Genomic DNA, 27,732 nt, shown 5'->3' on the forward strand with positions numbered 1-27,732 from the left:
GTAAAATTAATCTATGCGGCACGTTGTATAACTTGGTCTCAAAACGCTCGTGGTGTCATTTATTGATTCATTCAAGCCACTCCACTCACTTTTTTCGACACCTCTTATACAACTGTTGCATAAAATATATTACCTAATTAATTAATGTTTGTCACATTTCTTTTGTAGGCAAAGCTTGAAACAGAAGAAGAATTATACGTACTGATCTGAAGACTCCATCCAGACAAGGGTTTTTGGTCAAATGGAAAGTTTTGCATGTCTGAATTATTTCAATATTGATGTTATAAATTTATTCTGTGATACTACACGGCCAAATTATCTCCCGTTCCCCTTTCATCCCCTCGCGCTCGTGTTGCGTGAGTACGGTTTGCAGATTCATTGCCGTACCTTGTGCAATTACATGTGATATTTTCATGCTATCACTGCTTTGTTTTTGAAGTTTTTATTGTTGCGTTTAACTTTATTTGTTAATAGTTCTGTGTCGCCAGTAAAATAAAATTAATTTTTACTTAACCCAGATTCTTTTATTGATTTTTCAACATTATAATAATAATAATCTGCACCATGACACCTTTAGATCATTCTATAATGCTGACAAAATAATAGGTTGTTTATTTATTAATAACTAGTTGACCCGACAGACGTTGTTCTGTATATCTATACTAATATTATAAAGAGGAAAGATTTGATTGTTTGTTTGTTTGCATTGAATAGGCTCAGCAACTACTGAACCGATTTGAATAATTCTTTCACTCTTGGGAAGTTACATTATCCCCGAGTGTTATAAGCTATATAACATTTTCAATAAAATTAGGGATCCCTACTAAATGTCCAGTAATGTAACCCAAGGTGTAAAAATACGTACGCGAACGACGTCGCGGTAATTTTAGTTATCAGCTAGTAATAAATAAAATAATGTCTTTTATGAATTTGCCAATAATATATCATAACATCAAGAATAATTTCGTAAAATATGCTCTATGTTGTAATGAAATTTTTTTATAGCAGAACTGTCAAACCGTGTGTCAATAAATTCTCTCATAGAAAATATGTCCATACAAATCAAATATCGGACGACGGGGGACACATCAAAGGAAAAAAAATTGTTGTTTTTATTTAATTCCGAACACTTTCATATTTATTCACCTTTTAAACCTTCTCTGGACTTCCACAAATAATTCAAGACCAAAATTAGCCAAATCGGTCCAGCCGTTCTGGAGTTTTAGCGAGACTAACGAACAGCAATTCATTTTTATATATATAGATAATATCCTAGCGATGCTTGTTTTGCACACCGTACCAAAGCGACGATGTGACGTCATCGACGTAAGGTCCATAGACGATGTAACCGGGTAGTTTGTATTTAAACGTTTATATTTGGGGTAGATAAATTCAATGGGGATATTGAAAACAAAAAGGGTTGGTTGGTAAGTTATTAACAACACAATATGTTGTATGTATGTATATAAATTGATCTGTTAATACAATAAGTCTAGAAGGTTAAGAGACTTCTTTTTTTTTTCAATGCTTAAAACTTATTTCAACCTAAATTTTACTAACTTGAGCGTATCCTATTATACGTTTTTTTCGGCATAAACGCCCGTATCTTTTTTTAAAGCTATTTTGTTGGTTTGTTTTCTTTTACTACTTCAAGAGACTATAGTCTTGAGTATATATTTTTAATTTCAACTTCATACCCCCACGCGTTCCCGAGATAAAGGGTCTTGACAGACAGACAGGGGAACAGGGGACGGACAAGGAACTGAAATAAGAATTCCCTTTTTTATAGTTACGGATTCCTGGTAACAGCAAATAGGCATCATTATTATTTTAATTAGATTAAATAAATTGAATTATATTATTATCTCTCCTCGAATGGACACCTATTTTTCAAATTGTAAGTTGTACTTTTTTAACTTGTTCATAATTAATAAATTAATTGTTAATATCATATTTTACTTGTGTATTTAATTGTAAGATAAATGTATTCCATGTTATTGAAGAGTTGAATACAACTGTACCTTTTAAGATATTTTATGAGCTATTTTAGCGTTGAGGACCATCCATAAATTACGTCACACGAATTTCATGATTTTGTGACCGCTCCCCGTCCTCGTCACTTGCCACAGTTGGTCACATATGTGTGACCCCTCCGGTCTTGTGATGTCACATATTTCGCAATTATATATTTAGATTTTTATGAAATTATTAAAACAGGACTGACTGTTCCGAAATTATTTCTATTTCCATTTAATTTCTTTTACAATAAAATCAATATTAAAGCAAACAATGGCATGAAAATTAACAAATCTTAAAAAATAATATTTTAATATATTTGTAAGTTTAGTAGACATGTAGTTTAAATATAGTTTTTCAATGCTCAGATATAAAGTGTTATAGTTTGAAAAAATGTGATGTCACAAGATTTGGGGCCCCTCCCCATTCTTGTCACACTCCCTCCCCTTAACGTGTGATGTAATTTATGGATGGCCCCTTATGGGGTAATTATAAAATATTTAATTTAATGATATTGTATAGATAAAAATCCGTCAAATACAAGTCGGACTCGCTGTTGCTTATATAAGTTATAAGATATATACTTAAATTGTAAAAAGCAAACTTTTAAACTGCGGCTATATTGGAAATCACATCTTAGTATTAACCGTTAGATAATTTATACGTCTAGATAGAGTCGGAGCCAGGTTTATTACTTTAGTGTGCGTGACAAGCTACGTCTTACGTTCACGATTTGTATGTCACTTTGTGTAAGTGTGCGTGCATTGCTGAAAATAGAGGCCAACAGCTCGCCCCTATTTATTTTTACGTGTAATCAGCTGTCACGGTCTATCTAGCCGAATAAATTACGAGCCATTTTGTGTTAGTGTGCGTGCGTTGCAGAAAATAGAGGCTAACAGCTGTGCGCTATTTTTCTCAACGTGTTGATTGCTGTCACAGTCTATTTAGACGCTTAAATTATCCAGAGTTATATCTTTTCATTACACCTGATGAGAAGTCACCATAGGAAAATATGAATTTATACGTAGTACATAGTTTTATGTTTTTAATTTTATTTGATTAACTTTATTCTATCGACACGAGTGTTGACTTCGATACTTTAGTTAAGACTATTTATTATACAGTATTTGTAATTATTTATTATTTTAAATATTTTTTGTTATATGATTATTAATTATTATTATTATTAATTTTGAATAAATCATCCAGTCTATGTTTTTTGTGTGTATTATTTCAACCCCCAGACACCTACTTCCTTCGACCGCGCTACATACTCGTTCCATAGCTTTCTTTCATTATACATAGTTCGTTATTTATTATATAATACTAGCTGACCCAGCAAACGTTGTATTGCCGATATTGAAATCGCGATACAAAAGTAACTGTTGATCGTAGATGGGTGAAAATCGTAAGATTGAAGTTGTATGTATTTTTTAATGCTGGCTCATAATCAAACGAATTAAAAACAAACCCTTAACATTTAGGGGAATGAAAAATAGATGTCCGATTCTCAGACCTACCCAATATGCACTCAAAATTTCATGAGAATCGGTCAAGCCGTTTCGGAGGAGTTCAATGTTTAACACAATGACACGAGAATTATATATTTTTTTATTTTATGGAATAGGAGGACAAACGAGCGTACGGGTCACCTGTTAATTGATCACCGCCGCCCACAATCTTGCAACACCAGAGGAATCACAGGAGCGTTGCCGGCCTTTAAGGAAGGTGTACGCGCTTTTTTTGAAGGTACCCATGTCGTATCGTCCCGGAAACACCGCACAAGGAAGTTAATTTCACAGCTTTGTAGTACGTGGAAGAAAGCTCCTTGAATACCGCACTGTGGAGGACCGCCACACATCCAGATGGTGAGGATGATAACCTAACTTGTGGCGTGTCGTGCGAAGGTGGAATTCGGCGGCAGGAATCAGATTAAACAGCTCTTCGGAACACTCCCTGTGATAAATGCGGTAGAAGACACAATGAAGCGACGTCTCTACGCAACGCCAAGTGATCCAGCCGTTCACAGAGCACTGGGTCCCCGACAATTCGAGCTGCTCTGCGTTGCACGCGGTCAAATGGATCGAGCTGATACTGGGGTGCGCCAGACCAGATATGACAGCAATACTCCATGTGTGGCCGGACCTGCGCTTTGTAGAGCGCTAGTATGTGGGCCGGCTTGAAGTATTGCCGTGCTCTATTAATGACGCCCAGTTTCTTTGAAGCCAATTTGTCTTTGCCCTCTAGATGACCACGAAATTGGCAATCGCTCGAGATTTCGAGACCCAGTATTCCGATACTAGGCGAGGCTTTAAGGGAAGTGTTGTCGAAGAGCGGTGATACGACAAATGGGGGTTTTTTAGTGGTAAACGCGCAATCTTGAGTCTTCTGGGGATTAAATTAGACAAGGTTCAATTTACCATTATATATACTAGATTATATTTATTATATTATTAAAAAGAGCGCAAAAAAAGAATGCTTCCACACTCTCTTGCGCCGCTTCTCTCTCAGAGCGCCATTTGTTTTCGAAGCGGTGGTAATGTTAGAAGTGACATCACAAAAATTGTAAAGGGATCATTTATGAGAAAATAAATGCCTTTTAATCAAATCCACATATAACAAAAGAGACTAGTTACTGTTTATCTATTATTTGATGGCTACGCTCTTATACGATAAAATAATTTTCTTCACCTTTTTTTTTAACTCATAGAAGGTAATATCTACTTTTTCATGAAGCTTCTCAATAAGCTAAATCTTTTCCGAAGTGGCGGTAATTTTTTTTTTAGAAAATAAAGGACGAGACCAGCAGGACGTTCAGCTGATAATAATTGATACGCCCTGCCCACTAGAATGCGGTGCCGCTCAGGATTGTAGAAAAACCCAAAAATTCATAGCGGCACTACAATTGCGTTCGTCACCTTGAGACATAAGATGTTAAGTCTCGTTTGCCCGGTAAATCAGTAGCTACGGCGCCCGAAAGACCGAAACACAGTAATGTTTACACATTACTGCTTCACAGCAGAAATAGGCACCGTTGTGGTTCCCTTAACCTGGCCGGCATACTGTGCAAAACAGCCTCCCACTGGTATAAAAGTAAAAAGAACAGTGATAAAAACTTGACATTCAAAGGTGTCATTTCCTTGACCTACGTGAAAAAAGTGGATTTTATTTGAAAGGGAAGGCGAGAGCCAGTATCATGACCTAGGGAGGCAGCAGGTGGGTCCTAGTCTTATCATGATTTCAGAAATGGTAAAAGTCATTAATCCTGATCAGAATTTGCAAGAGCGACATCTCAAGTCAAATTCCTAATATGCAATTATTGGGGTTGAGTAGGTTATCAACTGTAAAGTAGATCCTGTAGATGAAGCCACAACCTGAGAGTTGAACAAGACTTACGAGATTTATCAACGATACGTCACTCGAACGGTTGGCTCAGTGGATGAGCACTCACACGGAACGCGAGGTCGTGGGCTCGAGTCTCGCATCGTTCATAAATTTTATTTGTGTAATTAATCCCATAACTGAGGGTTACCACTTGAAAAAATATCAATTTTGCAAAGTTTCACTTCAATCTGACGTTTTAAAGTACATGAAAATCATGTTCCAAGATTTCCTTACTATTATAATTATTATAGGTTAATACTAACCCCCCTTATTCATAATGGTCCGCTAACTTAAAACAGCCCCTAAGGAGTGTTTTTCTTATTCTGACTTAGGTCAATAGAAGAAGAAAGAGTTAGAATTAGCAATGCTTTAAGTTAGCAGACTATTATGAATAAGGGGGTAAGTTAGTAAAATCGTGTTAAAATCCACACAATTGCGACATAAACAAATTTTACGCGGGTGGCTGCTTGTTCTAAATATACAGGCTGTATTAATTTGACTGTCATAATTTTCTACCCACGAAAAAACTACTGCGACTTTAAGAGCACTGCTGGAACAGCTACTAGCCCGTGACGTCAATTGCTCTGTGATGATGACGCATGAAACTGCGTCCAAGCTCACCTCAGAACTATCTAGAAAGAACTTATGAAATGAAAACACAAAATGCGTGTAATGAAATCTAATATAATATTAAATATTTTACAATAATGTTTACTATCACTAAGGTCCAAATAAAAAAAAAATTAAGACAGAACCTGATTTTACAAATTTTCACATCACTACTTTCGACTTATCTCCAATTTTTTTAAACACAATATAATATATAATAGTTTTATGTTCTATTACCTATATTTAGACATCCCGCGTATGGGGCCATACATATATTACGTCACACGAATTTGTGACCCCTCCTCCGTCCTTGTCACAGCTGGTGACAAGTTATATTTATTTCGTGACGTCACAAAATATGTGACCTCTCCCCGCTCTTTGTCACACTCCCTCCCCCTTTAACGTGTGACGTAATTTATGGATGGCCCCTTTGTAAGCAAAAAAAAAACATAATTTTAACATTTATTGGCTAAGTGTAACGGACTTACAGAATAAGCAGAAATTTTCATCGAGGCAGGTGATCACTTCACTTTGCCCTCCTCCAGATCTCAAACACCTGCATCGGTCGACTCAATAGAAAAGTGTCTAAAACGGCGTCTCCTATCATTCTATCTCACTCACCCGCTATTGCTATCTATACTCATACACACAGCAGTACTGTATGCAAAAAAATCAGTAATAAATAAATGATTTAAAATATGACTATTTTTTAGACTTAGATCTATAGAGCTTACTCAGACTTTACTTATGTAAAACTTAGCTGAGTGTTTGCTTCGCTAAACCATTGATATCGTATTTATAATCAATTAACAGCTGAACTTACACTGGGCTTAAACTAAGACATCCCAATGCACAAGCAAATTTCCCGTTTCATCACACTCAGCAAAGTTATACGTAAGTAAAGTCTGAGCAAAATCTAAGTAAGCTCAATAGATCCCAGCCTTATATAGCAATTAGTCACATCAAAAACTAAGATATAAATAAAACTGGAGTGTCTGTTTGTAATATTGAAATAATCGTTTTTTACTACATGTATGTGAATACACCAAAATAACATTTTTTACAATCTGTCTGTTTGTTCCGGCTAATCTCTGAAATGGCTGGACCGATTCTGACGGGACTTTTATTGACAGGTAGCTGATTTAATAAGGAGTAACTTAGGCTACGCTTGTTTTAGAAAATATATTTTATTTTAGAAAAATAAAGTAAAGTTGCAATGTTCAAGAAACGGTCTAACTCTAAAAATAATAGTAATGGGTCTGCTAGTTATAAATAATAGTCTATTATACTTGCTGACCCGACAGACTTTGTTCTGTTCATAATAAAAAAAAACTCTTGCGGGTGGAATTCTGTAAAATTCTTAGCTGACCCCGATTCGGTGAAAGGAATATATCTGCTAAATTTCAAGTCTCTACGCCTTATGGTTCCAGAGATATCGCGATGAGTCAATATATCTTTTATATAATATACTAGCACACCCAGCAAACGTTGTATTGCCATATAAAGTAATAAAAAAATTCAATAATTTAAATTTTTTGGGGATAATAAATACCAAATATGTCGTACTAAAATAATCATTATATTCGATTGCCATCTTGCAACTCTATTGCGTATCTGTGTATGGAATAGAATAATATTAAAATCGCGATACAAAAATGGCTGTTAGGGTGAAAATTTGAACTTGTATGTATTTTTTAATGCTGAATCATAATAAAATAAAAAAATTGTCAAATTAAATATTTAGGTGTGGGTGACCCTGATCATTTAGGGGTATGCAAAATAGATGTCGGCCGATTCTCAGACGTACCCGATATACACAAAAATTGGTTTAGCAGTTTCGGAGGAGTTTGGTAACAAACACCGGGACATGAAAATTTTATATATAAGATAAATACCTATATATGTAGACCAAAATAAATAAAAAATGTCTGCGTTTACTGTAATATAAGACGATATGCTAATTGTCATATAAAGTTCTAATATTTAACTACTAAAAGAATAAATCAACCAATAGCGTGTATCTTTTCTAGATCTTCCTTTATCTCGCTACATGGCTATGTGGTTCATTCTGTGTTCGCCCTTTCTCACTCTCTCTCTCAATCTGTCTCAATCCCTATCTCCCTCTTCTTGGACAAAAACGTCCCGCATTTTCGTGACGCTAATATTATTATTTTCGCAAAGAAGTTTCACTTCAAAGGGATTTCCAAGTTGTGAGTATCGCATTCTCAAAATCGCTCGCCAATATACGCTGATGACGTCATCAGGCTCGCTTGTAGATAGTAACGTCACCACATAGCCATGTATTTAAAAACATGATGGATTATAGTAATTCAATGAGAAAATTATTACTCCATATGCTGTATTTGATGTAGTGCACACAATTGATATATTATTTCGTCGAATTAATTTCAAATCTACTGTTATTTTTTTTGCTGACTGTACTGCCCTATTCACATATACGAGTCACCATTTTAGACTTTATTCTATCGACTAACGGCCGTTCCCAATATTCAGTCTATCTCTTACTTCAGATAAAAATAACTAACGTAACTACGTAACTATCGTTGACTTTTCTGAAAACTTATCAACGGTAACTCACTCACGGTCTGTCAATGGGAGGACGTATAGCTTCCCAGCGATAGAAGTTTGTATGGAAATTGCAATTCACGCGTCCCAATATAAGGCCGTAAGAATGACTTTTCGGGTATATTAGGACAGCTTCAGATTATTGACAGCTAATTACTGACAGTAGAAGGTAGTAATGTATCTCTATCTGTAGACAGTATATTGGGAACGTCCGTAAAACCGCATAAACCATTTTCAAATCCGCAAATAATATTAATTTTCATAAATTTACAATATATAATTTTAATGTTACCTAAGCATTAAAAGTCTAGAAATACAGTGCCGAATCTTTATAACGACTTCGTTTCGTCAATATAATATAGTTTTTAAATTGTGGATTTGCTTAACTGTGACATAATTATCTAAGTCGTAACGCATCACAAAACAACCTAGACTGAAGCATACCGCAAATTACAAAGTCACTTAAATCTGATAAAAGATTAAGCTGTGTCTAATATAATCAGCCATATTAGGGGAAGGGAGTACTAAATGTGGGGGAAAAACTGTACCATTCCTTTCACCCGTTGGTAAAATAAACAAAATATTCGTTTTCATCCAATAACGCTCTTAATTACAACTATATTAAAGCAGCCGTATATAACAATAATTTGTAGTTATTTAAAGGATATTTTCATATCTTTTTAATTTTGAATAAAAAAACGTAAGTTAAAAAAATATGTTTGACAATATGATTTACAATTTTTTTTTTTCAATTGTCATTTGCTTATTTCTAAGCTCCTAGTTAAGTTCAAAGTAGTTTAAGTACGAAAACAAGTTTTGGAAATATTAACTAAATTTCAACTCCACTCTACATAGCGAAATACACGACACTACGATCTACGTTATAAAGAATTCGCACTGTATAGGTTATTAGATATATTTCAATAAAACTATCTCAGATCATTTATACGTCTAGATAGACTAGGACAGCTGTGAGAACGTCGAAAAAAAATTGAGCTTAGAGTTAACCTCTATATTTTGAGCATTTCACGAACACTAACACAAAATGTCATACAAATCGCGAGTGTCAGAAGTAGGTTGCCACGCACTATAAAGTAATATTGACCTGTTTTTATCGGTTGTCTAACAGCGAGATACTCTATCGAGACGTATAAATTATCTAAGAAAACTACAATATACATCCCCATATCCCTTACCATTGTCTTGATTATTACAAAAACCAATTTCCAAATGACAACGAAAACTGCGGGTAGTTCCAAAACGATCCCTTTACCATATATTTTTATAATCTTCTCGCAGCTCGAAGAAAATAAATAACGGGATAAGATTATTTTACTTTATGGAAGTTAACCTGAACTCCAACCAAAACTTCTATTCCCACAGGAATCGCAATCAACATAATCGGCCATATTAGGGGAAGGGAGTACTAAATGTGGGGGAGAATATGAACCATTCCTTTCACCCGTTGATAAAATTCATGGTTGTCTCCGTAAAATTGACAGAGCTTTATACTTAATCGCAATATACTAGATATTAGATACTTGACACCAAATACATCCTTATTTCTCCGACTACCCTCATATTACTACCATAAACTATTTAACAATTAATACTACAATAGGGGATATGCATGTATTTTAAATTACTATATTATATTAAAATACATATTCAATGAGAAAAAGTACCTTGTTAATAAAAAAAATAACGGGTTGCACTCACGGAGTGCCGGCAGAAGTGAAAACATGAACATTAACATTGTGCATTTTTTAATAATTTTGAATGGTTAGGGAATAACCATTTGCTTAATTTATCAGTATAAAAGCACTAGCATTTATGTGGTTAAATACAATATTCATTTATAGCACTATCGAACACAAAAGTGACAATGTGTATTACATAAAAAATTTACAGTTCAGATCTGTTAAAACTATTTTACATTAAAAAGTTTATCAAATTCAATTTTTTTTTTTTAAGAATTTATAATCCAATAAATAGGTGCACTTAAAATTTGTATCAGATGCATACACCCTATTGTAAATAAGAACACACTTATATTAATGCCAGAAAAGATGTTAACAAAAGACATTCAAATCAGTTCATAGGTAAACAAAACAAATATTTAATTTCACGGTCCATTGCATACAATATTGCCCTCTTTTCATAATTCAGCATATTTGATTTTATTTGCAAACAAACAACAATATCAATACATTATACATACATAATGTATAGAGAAACAATTTCTGGAACCGATAAAGATTTTACAACGATAAATAATTCAATCAGATTTCGTTTATTTCATTCAGAACATGTTAATGTGCAGAGTTGAAACTATAATTCTTACGAAGGCCACTGCCTGATTTAATCACCTTGCTCCCCTGTGTAGTATGTGGTCGACCTGTAAAGATATATTTTGTTGTTTAACAATTAATACATACTAGATATAGCGATTATAAAGACCAAAATATAAAAAAATACTGGCTTCAAAGAAATATTAGTAAACAATGGGGTATTGGTAAAGGTCTCCTGTTTCCGCAACTAGACTACTTAGTTGGGCCAGTCATTCCAACCAGCCCAGCTCCTTCCAGAAGGTCAGAACACTCCTGGGGTGTTCGTAGACTTCCTGGAGCGACCTTGTATTTGCCCGTTGGTTGGCCATCCCAGCACATTCCAGGATTATGTTATGAGTATGCTTTTCATCCTCGGCTAGACAGCCTCTGCACTTAGGACTGTCTGTTACGCCGATTGTAAATAGGTGCTTGTTTAGTGTTTTGTGATCGGATGATTTGGATGTAATGTCTATTTAGTATAACGACGTTTAATTCGACGTGTCAGTTTAGGCGATAGTGTAGGAATCACTTCTCTCAACTGTCTACAGCCTTTTATCCATCAGCTGTGTGTTTTTTTTTCATGTTACTGTTTAAGTACAAGTGTATATGTCATGGGTACTTTAAAAATAAAGCACATACATCCAGATAAAAGAGAGAATGTGATTCCTCTGGTAATGCAAGGGAGATGACGATCACATATCATCACATGACCCATTCGTCTAATTGTCCCTTTATAAAGATGTTGGGGGGAGGCCTTTGCCTAAATGCAAATCTATTTATCTGAAACACTAAATAAAAACTTCTAAAATTATTAATTTAATAAATTAATCAAACCTATGCACAAGTATCAAAGTAAGTACTTTTTATTTTTCCTCCGCACTCTTACTGGCTTCTTCTCCTCGTAATCCTCCATAGTCACTTCATAGACATTATTGTCCACGACCCAGTCCTCTGTGATTTCGGTCTTGATCTGTTTCACCTGCTCTCGGACGCTTGACTTCTTCCTTCGCTTCCGTCCATCTGATTTCTTTGGATGCTCTTCGAGCACCAAGTGCGGATATTCCTCAATGACGTAGTTGTCTGGTTCATAGCTGGTAGTAATCTCAACACCAACCGAGGGATCCACATCTGGTAGTATGTAGTAATTCTCAAAGCCACCGTGAAGAGTTATCTCGTTCATTTCGGATGTGAAATGCTGTTTTTTCTTTCCTGAATTGCAATGTTTTATGTAAGCATACTTAGGTTTGGTCTCTTCGGGTATAATATTTACTGTCCATTCTGTATCTGTAATGGGAATTTCTTTGACATCCTCCATTGATATTTCTTGTTCTTCAGCTATTTCGTAGATAAAATTCTCAGGTATTTCTCCGTCATCCATTATCTGAAGAACTTCTGGTTGTGATTGTATTGTTTCGATCTGCGATTGAGGTATGATCTGGAAATAAAAAATAAAATTAGTTTAATAATGAGAATTTGAAACAATTAATATTGATACATAATATATTCTTATCAATTAATATATTCTAATGTCATGGAGCTGACGCCATTATCTGATGGTTATTGGGATAAATTTTTAATTGTTGCAAAAAGAAAATACAATTTTGTTTAAAATTACCCTTGACCCCCAAACTAGGATGGGTATTTTAAGGTGACTTTTTAAGGTAAATGATGATTTTGCAACTAATGATGACAACAGTAGCTATTTATATATAATTTAGGTTGTGTGTGTGAATATTCCTCAAATCATTTCAGTAACTGGGCCCGGGGCTATTATTTATTTTTATAAAAATTAGAGAATAATATGAGAAAGTCATATACTAATTATTATTATTTACAAGAAGTCTCCATAGTTTTTTTTTTGTTCTGGGTAGACTACTGAACAAATTTTTAAAATTATTCTTTTAACTTTATATTATTGTAACAAAATTACCTCAATAATCTGTTTGGGATCTGGCATCTTGGTGATCACTTGCTCGGACTGGGTGATGGAAGCTTCAGCCTTCTCCGTTTCAACCTTCACCACCCAAAACTGCTTCTTTTGAAGGTTCTTCAGAGATCTGTCAATATACGAAAGTTATTGCATTAATAATAAAATTACACACCAGACAATGAAACGATATAATTACATCTAATTAATTAATATAGTGTAATTTACTAAATGTGTAAAATTTTATTTGTATAAATAATCCCAGATGTGAGGTATATCACTTAAATATAATAACCTATTTAGATTTGAAAGAGCGACATCTCGAGTCAATTTTTAATTTCATTAATACGCGGGTATTGGGGTTGAGCAGGTTATCAACTGTAAAGTAGATCCTGTAGATGAAGCCACAACCTGAGATTTGAACATAGACATATCAAGTAAATCGGTTGATGCGTCACTCGGGCAGTTGGCTCAGCTGGTAAGAGCGCTCAGATTCTTCGAGTCCCGTATCGCTCAAAAATTATTGTAACAAATTTAATTTTTATAATTAATCCCAGAAGTTAGGGTTGTCACTATAAAATAACAAATTCTATAAATGTGTAAAAAGTTAATAATTTATATTGCTTTATTTTCATTGACATATTGAATGACGCCCATCGATCCATCGATCAGGTTTTTTATGACAGTAAAGGACGAGACGAGCAGGACGTTCAGTTGATAGTAACTAATACGTCCTGCTCATTACAATGCAGTGCCACTCAGTATTCTTGAGAAACCTCAAAAATTCTGAGCGGCACTGCAAGTGCGCTCGTCACCTTGAGACATAAGATGTTAAGTCTCATTTGCCCAGTTATTTCACTGGCTACGGCGCCCTTCAGACCGAAACAATAATTCTAACACATTACTGCTTCACAGCAGAAGTAGGCGCCGTTGTGGTACCCATAATCGAGCCGGCATCCTGTGCACAGGAGCCTCCCATTGGTGAATTAGAGACTACACTTATTATATTAACTGCTACGTTAATTAGTTTGTAAATAAATTGATTTCAACTGATTAATAAATTCAAATATTTTTCGACTCGCTCAAACTCAGCGTGCTTTTTTTTTCATCAAAAAATATGTTTACAATGTAATATTGTACAATTAAACTTATTATTTAATAGACTGAGGGCGGTCGTTTCATTCTCAATCTGTGGAATCATTAAGAAAGTCATTTATGTTATAGTAACCTTTACCACACAAACATTTTTTAACAATTCTTTTGAATATCGTAATACATTTGTTTTGTACATTTTCTGGGATCTTGATGTAAAAGCATATACATCGCCCCACAAAAGACTTACTAACTCGACTTTACGGCCGTTTTCAATAACGTATCTCTAGTTACGGATACATTGCTCTCACCGTTTAATGACAAGATCTTATCTATCCATAGTTATGTAATCTATATATATAAAAATTAACTGCTGTTCGTTAGTCTCGCTAAAACTCGAGAACGGCTGGACCGATTTGGCTAATTTTGGTTTTGAATTATTTGTGGAAGTCCAGGGAAGGTTTAAAAGGTGAATAAATATGAAAGTGTTCGGAATTAAATAAAAACAACAATTTTATTTTTCCTTTGATATGTCTCCCGTCGTCCGATATTTGTTTTGTATGGACATATTTTCTATGAGAGAATTTATTGACGCACGGTTTGACAGTTCTGCTGTGATACAATCAGGGAACATATTTTACGAAATAATTCTTGATGATATATATGATATATCATTGACAATTAATAAAAAAACATTATTTTATTTATTATATACAGAACAACGTCTGTCGGGTCAACTAGTGTTATATAGTTATGTCGAAAGGTTATTGAAATGCAAGTAAGCGTAAAAGAATAGATTTTTCTACCTCCAGTAAGTTGAACTAAGGACAGATAGGTGATTGAAAACGGCCGTTAGCCGAGTAGTAGGCATTATAAGTTTATGTCTATTCCTGGTGATAAAATTATGGTTATGACAGTTTCTAGCAGATTCATTTAATTTAATACTTACAGATATCCCAAAGTATCAACCAGCTGTCGGACGTTCAGTCGGGATATGTTTTCAGGCTCTTTAGAGGCCACCTCGAGATGGTAGTTGTGGTCGATGCGAATTATTTCGGCAGCTAAAAATAGGTATTTTTTATTAGTTACAAAAGCGATTGTACTCCAACAAGACGGCTATTTTAATAGGTGCAAATATCGGGATGTATTCTTTATTTCAAAGCGAAACATATGGATTTTTCATAACAATTTGGGACGAGACGAGCAGAACGTTCAGCTGATGGTAATTGATACGCTCTGCCCATTGCAATGCAGTGCCGCTCAGGATTAGAAGAAAAACCCAAAAGTTCTGAGCGGCACTACAATCTCTCTTCTATTCTACCAAGTCTCATTTGTCAGTTAATTTCACCAGCTACGGCACCCTTCGCCAAAATATAATAATGCTCACACATTACTGCTTCACGGCAGAAAAAGACGCCGTTTTACATCCTGTATATAAAAAGGGAACTATAATTTCAATCAAGGAATTAATATTTAATTTAATTGAAAATACTATTTTACTATAAATTTATACCCCCTTATTCATAATGGTCCGCTAACTTAAAACAGCCGCTAAGGAGTGTTTTTTCTCATTCTGACTTAGGTCAATAGAAGAAGACAGAGTGAGAATTAGCAATGCTTTAAGGTAGCAGACTATTATGAATAAGGGGGATAATGTTTACCCTTCTTTTCTTCTGGAGTTGGCTGCATCAATGGAGGAGGTTCGTGAGGAGTGAGGAGTTCTGGCAGCATCGGTGAATCTATCCACAGACCCTGGTTATCCAGCTCGAAATGATACCTGCCACAAACATTATAGTAATCTTTTGCATTCTAATTATTATGATATTTCGATCCATTTGAAAATAATTCAATTGGGAGGTTTTGGAGGGAGGAATCCCGTGGTCTCTCTCTGCAGTACGAATGTAACAAAAAGATCCGAAAGTATGGACGTCGTCAGTAGTGTTTGTCGTGAATTAGGGAATCAAAGACCTAAACGAACTAGGCGCCAAGTGGGCAGATTGATGTACTATTAGTGTCAAGTGTTTCTCGTCGTCTCCGCAGTTACATCGATTCATGCAATTGGATCGAGATATCGGCATCAAATTAATAAAATATATATCGCGAATGCGCGTCATAAAAGGCATTTATTTTCTCAAAATTGATTCCTTTAGAATTATTTTTGATGTCATTTCTAATATACTAGATACTACTACCGTTTCGGAAACATATGGCGCTCTGAGAGTGGAGAAGCGGCGCAAGAAACTCTCCCAGAATTCTTTTTTTTTTGCGCTCTTTTTAATATAATTATACAATATTGTACTTTTATTGCTATTGCTATAAAATAATCATAATCTAGTCCCAGGCTGTCCGATCACTTATATATTCAGCTGTGGAGTAATAGGATTTACGACAGAGCCATTTTTATAACACCATTTCAATTTATTTATAGATAATGCCTGAACAGTGGCTGGGAATCTTAATACCCTTATAATAATTATAATGTTAAAGTTTCGCGATGATAAAAGTTTAAAAACATATATAAACTTGGCCGAGTTAATTATGTATAGGTGGCGTCGTGAAACCGTCGAGTAGCCCAGACAAGTTTTTACATTTCATTTTACTATTTTTCATTTACAATAATTATTGACAGGTATTAGCTAGTTTTTAGCCTCCCGCCGCCATGCCATCGCTCATGTAGGTACTGTTTTATTTACTTAGACGATTTACTTGTTTTAGTCACGGACTAGTAAAAAAAGAAGGACTCCGCGCCGTGATATTAGCAAGTGAAGCACCTTTATGCTAGTGTGTGTGCGGTTACGGGGGATACCAGTTACACAATTTTTTCTCCCTTAAATAATCATATACCGACAAATACTTTTAAATTATTGTTTTTACAATTTTTACGACGCACGACGGTCTTTTTAAAATATTTTATTGAGACGCAAACTGATCTGTCACAGACGATGACAATACTCATAATGGCCGCCTATCGGCCTGTAGTAGTGTAAGTGTGTGCGTGGGGATATGTATTTACACGTTAATCGGCTTGTTTTGGTGCTGTACTGTTATGTAAGGTGACACGGAGTCCTTCTTTTTTTACTGGTCCGTGGTTTAAGGTTAGAATTTTTATTTAGTTATTTTCTTGAAAATGGTATATTACCTTGTAATAAGAGTGGTAACGTTATAAGCTCTATCAACTACAATATTTTTTACCTCCAAATTCGTGCTACGGGACACTAAGTTCCGTCATGGTTCTGTTCAAGGTCGGTATACTGCACGTTATCTATTTAAATAGTTCCTACTTTTTGAAGGCCAAATGAACTGTATCCACAATATCGTGGTCTCCCAAGACATACATTACTATCTGCAACTAATGTAGGTGTGAAAGAATAATCATTTAAAATTGCGATTACATACCTATTTATATTATAGAAAAAACTAGGCTATTTTTATAAGATAACCTAGGTAGGTACAGAAGACAACCCTAACGTCATCTGCAGATGTAAAAGTCACGCGATAAAAAGAGAGGCAACTTCTAGGTGAATATAAGTGTAGGTTAATAGCACTTTGCGATCTGAATTGCACCATATTGTATAGTCGCAAGAGTCTCTATTTCTTTAATTGATTTTGCGCAGTGAGCCTTCTTCTTCTTCATAGGGGCACTTTCCGCACCTCGACGTCATATGCGCCTATTTTGCGTGCGAGGGTAGTAGAGGCTACTCCAAGAAGTCACCCAACTTCTTAACGTCTCGGAAGACTTCCCGAAGAGCGCCTGGTGACCCCAGGTAAGCACCAGGGCGAAGCCGCCCTGTAGTTTCCTCTGCCCCAAGGCAACCTCTGCATAGAGGGTTGCAGTGAGCCTTCTGTTCTTGTACTATTACATAATATTCTTTGGCATAGCCTCTAAAGTTACTCCTTACCCACACAACTGAAGGCTGACATGTCTCCATAGACACTCGCTTTCCTCCTGCATAGCTCCATCAATCCACTCTTGTCGTTTGTCATTGCTGTCCGATGTTGTATTTACACTAGAACACACAAGTATTATTTTAATAACCTTTTTTTGTACAGGTATAATTTACAATTCAATGTGAATGATATTAATTTAAATTAGTATACTAAAAACAGACTAAACTATTTACTCTATGATATTTTGTATTTTTATTTAATTTATGGTTAGAGTTGCCACGTTATCCATGATCTAAGAAAATTGTAACGTGGTTGTTACTTGTTAACCTGAATGATGATGTCTCATGCTAAGCTAACAATTGAGCTTTTTGTTTCATTTAATATAACATAATTTGTGTATTATAACTCTCTGTGTTTTACTTAAAAGGTTATGGGCCCAGAGATATCCAGGATATATCTGGATTTCTGAGCAAGTGTTCTGTGAGCCATCAAGGCTGAGGTTTCAGCAAGTTTTAATTTAATTTTATTTTATTTGGGAAACTTACAACCTTTTTTACAAAATTTTACACAACAAATAGATTAATAAATGCTCATTACAAGCTTCCACATATGTTTTTAAATTGCTTAAGCTCAGATTAATATATAACACAAAAAATAATGTAATACAAAATAGGTTCTAACTTATGAGATTAAGTGCTTCTTTTTTTATATTAGACTTACATTGACAGTCTTTGGTAAGCACATTCTCAGCTACACGAGGACTACAAGTAAAGTGGTCAAAACAGTTGTCATGGTTAAGCTTGTTGAACTGTCGATTGCAACGAGGAAAAAAGCCTTTTTTTCGGTAGTTAGTGTGGCTGGTATCGATGCTAAACAAAGCCGGTTTCCTAAGACTACGAGTAGGAACATTAAGATTAATTTTGCTAACTTAAAATCAAGTTAATGTTAATTTTTCCGCAAGTACTGTGTAATTTGTAGTATCAAGACTGAGTTTTCAGTGTGAGTTGTTTTCTTTGAAATATAAAAGATGCCAACCAGACAACAAAATTTGCCATTATTCAAAGGAGACGGGTTTTTAACCTGGAAGTTCAGGATGCAGAGCTTACTCTCTGAACATGATGTTCTTTGCTGTATCGAACATCAGCATTATCTAACTGATGACAAGAGAGAAGTGTCTGAGAAACGAGACAGGAAGAAAAAGGACAATGTTGCTAAGAGCTTGATTGTTCAATGTGTTTTGATTCTCAACTTAATGTGTAACGAGACAAGGGTACGGCTTATGAAATGTGGGAACAGAGATGGGATTTTACCCGGAAAAAACCCTAATGTGGGAAAAAATAGGGAAAAAACCCGGGGAAAATTACCGAATGGGATATTCGGGTTTTTTATTATGTAGCATACGTAACATCTACGTAATGTATAGATACATGTATGTATATATCAAATATGAAATAGTACATACTATTTAAGTGCTATTCCTACTAGTTAGAGCTAATCTAACTTTGTTTATTTTCATAATTCAATAAACACATTATTATACTTTATAAAGTGTAATAAATAATTGTTTTTAAGTATCTCTTGTGTTTTTTGTGGTCAAAGATTGTTAAAAGTCCATCAGAAAGCGCAGAAAAACAAGAAGACATCTTTTTATTGTCACAATAAACTGCTGGTTTTATTAAAATAAAACCTGAATTAGGCTACACGTTTTCGCGTTTCGAACAACAGGCAACAGCTTGTGCATCGTGATAATTACGTTAAATAATGAGAAGACCCGTTCATTGGGTTTTTCCCCACATAAATACCCGGTTTTTTCCCAAATTTGAAAAAACTTGGGTATATACCCGTTGAGTTTTGTCCCACTGCCCATCTCTATGTGGGAAGCACTAACGGACACATTCAGAAGAAAGGCACACTAGTGCTAAAGAAGAAGCTTCTCACAATCAAAATGAAGGATGATGAAACATTACATTCTTATGTCTCAAGGTTTGAGGTGTTATTGAATGAGGTAAGAAGTATTGATAGCAAAGGCATGGAAGAGGATGACATTATTTGTGTCTTAATGATGGGACTTACCTCCACGTATGATACTGTTGTATCAATCATTGAAAATATGTCTCAAAAGGATCTTTCATATGAAGTTGTAAAACGAAAATTGAAAAATGTATATGAAAAATCGTCAAATTACAATAGGTAGACAACCAGATGTCATTCCATGTTGGTGGTAAATAAGTGGTGTGTCACTATTGCAACGAAATTGGTCACATAAAGAAAAATCATCAGAATAGGCTAAACAATGGTGACAGTGCTAAAAAGTTCTATACTAGTACTTCACAGAAGAAATGTTTATTTCAAAAGAAAAAGTCATGTTGCTGTTGAAAATGTGCATGATGAAAATGGGATTAGTGTCCTGTGTGAAGATAAATCTATATCAGTTCATAACTCAATCATTCACAGTGGTGATGATAATTTGCTTATCTTTTATGTTGATTCCGGATGTACCGACCATATGGTTAAGGATGAAACAATGTTTACTTCATATTGCAAGTTGAATACACCAATCAAGATTGTTGTGACAAAATAATGTATAGCAACGGACGCTATTGGAATTGTAACCATCACAGGAAAGTTAATGAATGGAGGTAAACTTCAAAATTGTACTATCAAAAATGTTTGGAAAGACAAACTATGGAATTTACGGTATGGTCATTTAAATTGTGCATCTATGATAAAGCTGATAGATGAGAATTTGGTAGATGGTATTTAAAGTAGATAAAAATTGTACTAATGGCAAAATGACCAGATTACCATTTTCTAAGATAAGAAATAGGGTAAATTATTTATTAAAAATTAGTTGACCTAGCAAACATTGTATTGCCATGTAAAGTAATAAGAAAATTAATAATTAAAATTTTTGGGGTATAAAAAATAGATGACGGCCGATTCTCAGACTATATAATATTCAGGTTATATAGTTATTCTATCTATCTATCTAGGCTAATCATTTACGGGTGTGCAAAATGGATGTCATCGGGAAACCGCTGTTATATATATATAATCTGACCAAGAAGTGCTTAGTATTGTTTATAAAGAAAGATATATAAAATCTAATTAGTTATTTATTTAAAATTATTCTTTAAAATTTATTTCTGAACAACGGGGGACACATCAAATTTTTGTTTATATTAATATTTTTTGGAGAATTTTCATATTTATTCACATTTTAAACCTTCCCTGGACTTCCACAAATAATTCAACACCAAAATAAGCCAAATTGGTCCAGCTGTTCTCGAGTTTTAGCGAGACTAACGAACAGCAATTCATTTCTATATATAAAGATTGTGCATTCAGATGTGGCCCACATACAATTACACATGTAGGTTATAAATATGTTTTAACTTTCTTGGATGATTATTCTCATTTCTTGTTTGATTATCATCTAAAAGACAAAAGTGAGGTAGTTTGTATGTTTAAAGAATATTTCTTATACACCAAATCACTGTTAAACAAAAGTATAAATAGATTAAGATAATGGCTGTGAATATAAAAGTATTGAGTTACAAGAGTTCTGTAAAAACAATGGTGTGTTCATTGAGTACACTGTACCTTACACTCCTCAATTGAACGGGAAATCTGAGTGGATTAACCGTACATTAACAGAAAAGGCTAGGACCATGTTATATGATTCAAGTTCCTAAGGAATTCTGGCAGGAGGCTGTTTATTCAGCTGCATATATTTTAAATAGAAGTCCTACCAGTACTCTTGACAATGTAAATCCAGCACAGTTATGGTATCAAAGAAAACCTGATGTAAATAATTTTAATATTTCTGGATGTACTGTATTTTTCCATATCCAAAAGCATCTTAGATCCAAGCTTGATGTTAAAGCTAAAAAAGGTTAACAGTTACAGAGTGTTGGATATTGAAAAAAATTAAATTGTATCCATGAGGGATGTAAAGTTTAAGGAAAGTGAATTATATTTCAAACAAATTGTTACTTGTAATTTCAAAATTTAGGGTCTAGATGTTCATTCATTCACAGTGACGACAAAGTTCAACAGGACATGTGTACTGATTCTCATGAAAGTAAGGTTGAAATTAATGAACAAGGTGACAAGTCAAATGATGTACTAAGTGATAATGTTAGAGAGAAAAGACAAGTTAAAGTACCACCTAAGTTCAATGATTTTGAAATGTATATGGCTCTTTGTAACATGAATTTCTTTCAAGAGGTTCCTGTCGACTATCAAGATGTGTTATCTAATAGGAACAAAAATGAGAGGTTAAATGCTATGAAAAGAGAAATAGTTTCTATTCAGGAAAATCAAACCTCGAATGAAGTAAGAAGACCTTTTGATGGTAGTTAGATTTTGGATACAAAGTGGGTTTACACATTCAAAGAGAATGAAATTGGTTTTGAAAAATTCAAATCTAGGCTAGTTGTCAGAGGTCTTTAATTACAAGGATGTTTATTCTCAAGTAGCAAAGACGACAACTATTAGAACTTTACTATCTGTTGGCTTAGAAAATGATTATTATTTTCAAGAATTAGAAATTAAGACTGCATTTTTGAACGGAAACTTGGAAGAAAACATTTATCTCAATCCAACTCAAGGTATAATTATTGACAAGAACAATGTTTTAAAATTGAATGGATTGTATGGACTCAAACAAGCATCCAGTTGTTGGAATAAGACATTCCATGAATATCTTAAGAGTATTGGTTTTAAGAGATCAGAAAGTGATTATTGTTTATATAGTAAGAGGGAAAAATGGTGTGTACATTTACTTATTAGTTTATGTCGATGATGTAATTGTTACCAGTCCATGTCTTGATCTTGTTGATAAAATAAATTGAATCTTTTAAGTTGAAATATTTTCTTGGATTAGAAATTAATCATGATGGACAGAAGGGTATTCTCACAATCAAACAAAGTAATTATACAAAGAAAATTGTGAAACATTTTAACATGGAAAATTGTTCAGAAAATTCTGTACCTATTGATCCAAATGTATTAAATGTTACATTTAGCACTGACAATGAACAATGTAATGAACCATATCGAGAATTGGTAAGTTCATTGATGTACCTAATGTTAGGATCACACCCATACTTAAGTTTTTAACTACTTCATTAGGTTTCAAGATTCTTATAATGACCAGTTGTGGACTTATGTGAAGCATGTTTTGAAATACCTGAAAGGCACAATAGATTATGGATTAACTTATCCTAAGACAAAAACAAAAGTAAACGACACACTTAATAAAATAGTTGAGAGATAGCCAGGAGAAATGGAGCAAAATTGGTATCCAAGAGGTTGCACACGGAGCCAGAGGATACCTCGAACAAGATGGGATGATGAACTCAAACTCACAGCTGGACCGAACTGGAGAAGAGTGACCCACAATTGGGGAGGAGATTCTAAAAATAGGAAATCTGTCAGGTTATTTATTAAAAAATTTGAGTAGTTGTTGTATGTTCTAGTAATAGTAATTAGTATAGTAATAATCTAGTATAGTAGGTATAGATTGTTAGTAGTAGCTCTAAGATTTATGTTTATATTAATTTAAATACTTAAATTTAAGTCAAGCCTCGATCGCAATAGGTCACTCTGTAAGGATTGGGGCTTTATTGGTTAAATAAATAAATAAAAATTAATAAGAACATTATTCATTGGACAACTAATGAAATAACACAGTATGGCTCTATCGACAACTGAATCTGAGCTTTTTGCTCTAAGTTCTTGTACTTCTGAAGCATTGTTTTTAAGAAAACATCTTGTTGATTTAAACTTTGTTATTAATGAAGACAATCAGGGATGTATAAACATTATTGTTAACCCTGAGAAAAATGCTAGAGTAAAATATATTGTTATATCACATAAAAAATGTATTGGTGTCATAACAGCTAGTATTAATAAAGAAAAGGATAAAGAAAAAGATAATATTTCGTCATTTAAACTGAATTTATTTCATTTATATTCAATTTTTTTTTTTTTTTTGTATATCATAGGCATAAATTATATTTTATTCACATAATTTATAAAAACTGATAAGTTTAAGTCTGCAAGTTTTAATTATTATAAAATATTATTGATTTTTTTATACATTTATGTTTAATTCGATTTGTAAATATTCCGATAATGTTTGCATTAATTTTAATTCAATATGTTTGTGTCTTTGTTTATGAAATGTGTGTAACACCTATAATTAAGCCAACACTTACAATTTATTATAATAATATTATTATACTTTTGTTGGTGTTTAATAAATAAATATCAAATAAAAATTTGTATGTGACAAAGTAAAGTCTAAACAGATCATTGTAAAGTATTTAAATAAAGAAAAACAGATTGTGTATATCTTGATAAAAATTTTGCTGAAATGCAAATTTGTGAAATTTAGAGATTTACTTGGGTCTTGTATCTGTGTATATTGTACTAACTTATTTATATTCTAAAATTAACCCAGTAACTCATCAAGTCATCAAAAAGACTTGAAAATAAGAACAAAACAAATAATTTTCTGTCCATAAGGAGAATATTGAACATAATAATTTGGAAAATGTTTTAAGTTTATATACACATTACAAATGTATCATTTTGCTAAACATATATATATTTATGGAATAGGAGGACAAACGAGCGTACGGGTCACCTGTTGTTAAGTGATCACCGCCGCCCACAATCTCTTGCAACACCAGAGGAATCACAGAAGCGTTGACGGCCTTTAAGGAAAGTGTACACGCTTTTTTTGAAGGTACCCATATCGTATCGTCCCGGAAACACTGCACAAGGAAGCTCATTCCACAGCTTTGTAGTACGTGGAAGAAAGCTACTTGAAAACCGAACTGTGGAGGACCGCCACACATCCAGATGGTGAGGATGATATCCTAACTTGTGTTATGATGTTAAAATAAGTATTTTAATATAGTTATTTTAGTTATGATGTTCATTTATGTTAACACAAGTTTTTTAGCAAGGGAGGGTATTAATTTAAATTAGTTTAAATATGTATGCTAAAAACACACTAAACTATTTATTCTATGATAGTTTGTCTATTTATTTAATCTATGGTTGTCACTTTATCCATGATCTAAGAAAATTGTAACACTACCAAATTTTCACTCATGACCTAAGCACTAATTTGAAATCCATGATGTATGATGGTTCAATATTTGGAAAACATCCAATACTTTGAAAGGAAAAATCTATGGAGATATTCAACCTGATCATATCCCACCAAAACCATGGTTCTTGAATTTCAACCATTTGCCGCTTACGTCTAAACCATGCCTGCACTCCAGTATTTCTGGCAAAACTTAGGATTAGGGATCACGCTCTGTGTAATTGTGGCCTATATGAGGGAAATGTGGACCATATATTCTTTAGTTGTCCTTTAATGCATTGTTCCCTATACAATTTTATACCTCCTGAAATTCCCCATCCTACTTCCTTTAAGTATCTCCTTTCCCTGGTGATTACATCATTTTCTAATTTTACTGGTAGCAGCTGGTGTATTTTTTTCAGATTTAACATAAAATTATAAAACTGTTGTATATAAACACTAATCATTACCATTGAAACTGGAATGCTCTTCAACACCATACCTTTACTCATTACTTGGTAGCCTGCCTCAACCAAACCAACAAAGAAAGTGTAGTGATATACATAACTATTTCTTTTTACTGGCATACAAATTATATATCCCCTAACTAGGCACAGATATTTTTTTTTTATGGAATAGGAGGACAAACGAGCGTACGGGTCACCTGTTGTTAAGTGATCACCGCCACCCACAACCTCTTGCAACACCAGAGGAATCACAGGAGTGTTGCCAGCCTTTAAAAAAATTTATGCCTATGCTGACTTTATATTATTTGATCAATGCGAGTGCATTGCAAAATGCATATAAATAAGTTTTAAAGGTTTTCTGAAACCTTGTAAATTCTAACTGCACTTTTTGTGTTTTTGCAAAAAAGTTATTTATTATATCACAAGATATATATAAACACAAGAGCTAGAAATTGAGTTGCTGTTCCAGCTTTCGGACTTCATAAAATTACTCAATCATTTATGGGATGTAAAATGTATACAAATATATATAATAAACTCCTGCATCTTGTAACCGGTCTGTTCTTCTCAGAACAAGCCCTTCTGGTAGTCTACTGTGCTGATGGCATCAAAATTGACTTACTTAAGTGTACATAATGTGCCTATATGAATATCAAACTTCAAAAATCAACTATTTTAACCTCCAGACTGATATATACTATGCCTGAGGAAAGAAAAGGGCTATACCTTTGACCTGCCTACTTGTATGTGGTTAAGTGAATGTTATTCCAGTAAAATGTTCCAAACCACAGAGTTAAGAACACTAAACTGGTCATATTGTGATACATATTAATGGACTGACAAAAAATGGTAGCCCAACCCTAAAAATTAGTGTATTCCATACATTTGTATGGAATACACTAATATTTATTAAACTTTAAACCCAAATTCCTTAAAATGTGATGTGTGTAGCTTAGAACGTAACTACACCCAAGTAAAAAATAAATGAAAAAAACATTTTTGTGGGGTTTTGTTATTAAGCTAAATGTAAAGGAGATGTTTCTTACTTTTTAGCTTTATTACATATTGGGCAATAAAACTTCATTGTGATTATGGTTAATTTTAGTATCTCTTACATGATACTTGAAAAATAAAATAAGTATGAGGCTTAAATACACTATTTGGATAATCCATGCAGTTATAACTGAGTTTCAAAGAATAGTGTTTCACCAGCACCAATATTTAGGTCAAATGTTCACCTGATGTTAAGCGAACACAGACAGCTACTCTTATTAACACCAAAGGAAATACAGGACCGTTACCAGGACTTAGAAGACTTCTATGAAGATAAACATTACTTTTAATGATTGGGCTTATTTTACACACCATATAGGTGAAGAATCTTATAGCTTGAATTACTAACCTATTTGAACAACATAAGCATAATAGATCTGAATAATTTATTACATATTAGAAGCAGAAAATGTATGATATTGTAACTAGGTTGATGAACTAGTTGTGCTAGACAAAACATCTAATAGGAATGAGAAATTATTTTTCAACAAATCTAGGACTTAAAATATAGACGCATTGGTGACAAAGCGTCGTGGATAGAGACGCTATTTAGGAAAACTAATGTTTTGTAAGATAAAGTCGTTGTATAAATGAATAAAGGGCGGGAAAACACTTACTTATAGAAGGAAAAGCTGCAGATTACATCGTACTCCAAATTGCAGCCTTCGACAACGCACTTTTCAGAGCCCATCTTGGCTGCTGCTACCGCGAACACCAAATATGGACACCAACCACTCACATCATTATTTTAACATGAAAAAATGAAAATATATACACTTAGCGCCTAAACTAACTTTCAAACAAACTAATTTGATGGATCTTTGGAAAATTATCAATCAAATGTCGAAAATGACATGCTGTCATGAAAGTCCAAGTCCCAAATGCGTGCCACTGCCAGAGCCAGTCTGCCAAGCGAACGCTGCCGTGACCGATGACGATGATGTAAGTTTCCGCCTCTTTAGATACTGGCAACATATAATAAAATAATTAAAAATCTAAGGAATCGAGGATCGAGACATCATTCTCGATTGCTTTTGAAACTGTGAATAGTCGATTATATGGATCTAACTTTTTATTAAGTCTACCTCGTTTCTAAATTGTTATGACAATGATAAATTGGTACGCTTTGACCCTTGTCTTGATATTTTAACGTTGAAAATGTTTAGTTAAAGTCTCAAAGATTTTATCTTTAGTACCTAATGTCTTCCACGGAAGTAAAAATATTTTTGGTGCTTTAAATTTAATTTTATAAGAATTTTCACTTAAAATATTTTT

At 33.9% G+C, this 27,732-nt stretch overlaps 1 protein-coding gene across 1 annotated transcript; it reads right to left on the reverse strand.

Moving 5' to 3' along the window:
* Window positions 1-11,763: 11,763 nt before the first annotated feature.
* On the reverse strand, window positions 11,764-27,398 carry LOC126974951 (uncharacterized). The gene is made up of 6 exons (XM_050822713.1): window positions 27,075-27,398; window positions 17,844-17,951; window positions 15,606-15,721; window positions 14,894-15,005; window positions 12,856-12,982; window positions 11,764-12,360 (listed from the first exon to the last, which is right to left on the reverse strand). The coding sequence occupies exons 1-6, from the start codon at window positions 27,146-27,148 to the stop codon at window positions 11,773-11,775; spliced, it is 1,125 nt and encodes a 374-aa protein (XP_050678670.1). The 5' UTR covers window positions 27,149-27,398; the 3' UTR covers window positions 11,764-11,772.
* Window positions 27,399-27,732: the final 334 nt, after the last annotated feature.

The sequence above is a fragment of the Leptidea sinapis genome, chromosome 2 (assembly GCF_905404315.1).
Source record: "Leptidea sinapis chromosome 2, ilLepSina1.1, whole genome shotgun sequence".
Taxonomy (NCBI): Eukaryota; Metazoa; Arthropoda; class Insecta; order Lepidoptera; family Pieridae; genus Leptidea; species Leptidea sinapis.

Excerpts from the sequence above, each read along its gene's own strand:
- LOC126974951 (XM_050822713.1), bottom strand. The coding sequence starts at position 27,148 with ATGGGCTCTGAAAAGTGCGTTGTCGAAGGCTGCAATTTGGAGTACGAT. Across the intron at positions 17,952-27,074 it reads TGCAGCTTTTCCTTCTATAA|TGTAAATACAACATCGGACA; the intron begins GTAAGTGTTTTC and ends TGTGTGTTCTAG. Across the intron at positions 12,361-12,855 it reads ATCCCAAACAGATTATTGAG|ATCATACCTCAATCGCAGAT; the intron begins GTAATTTTGTTA and ends TTTTATTTCCAG.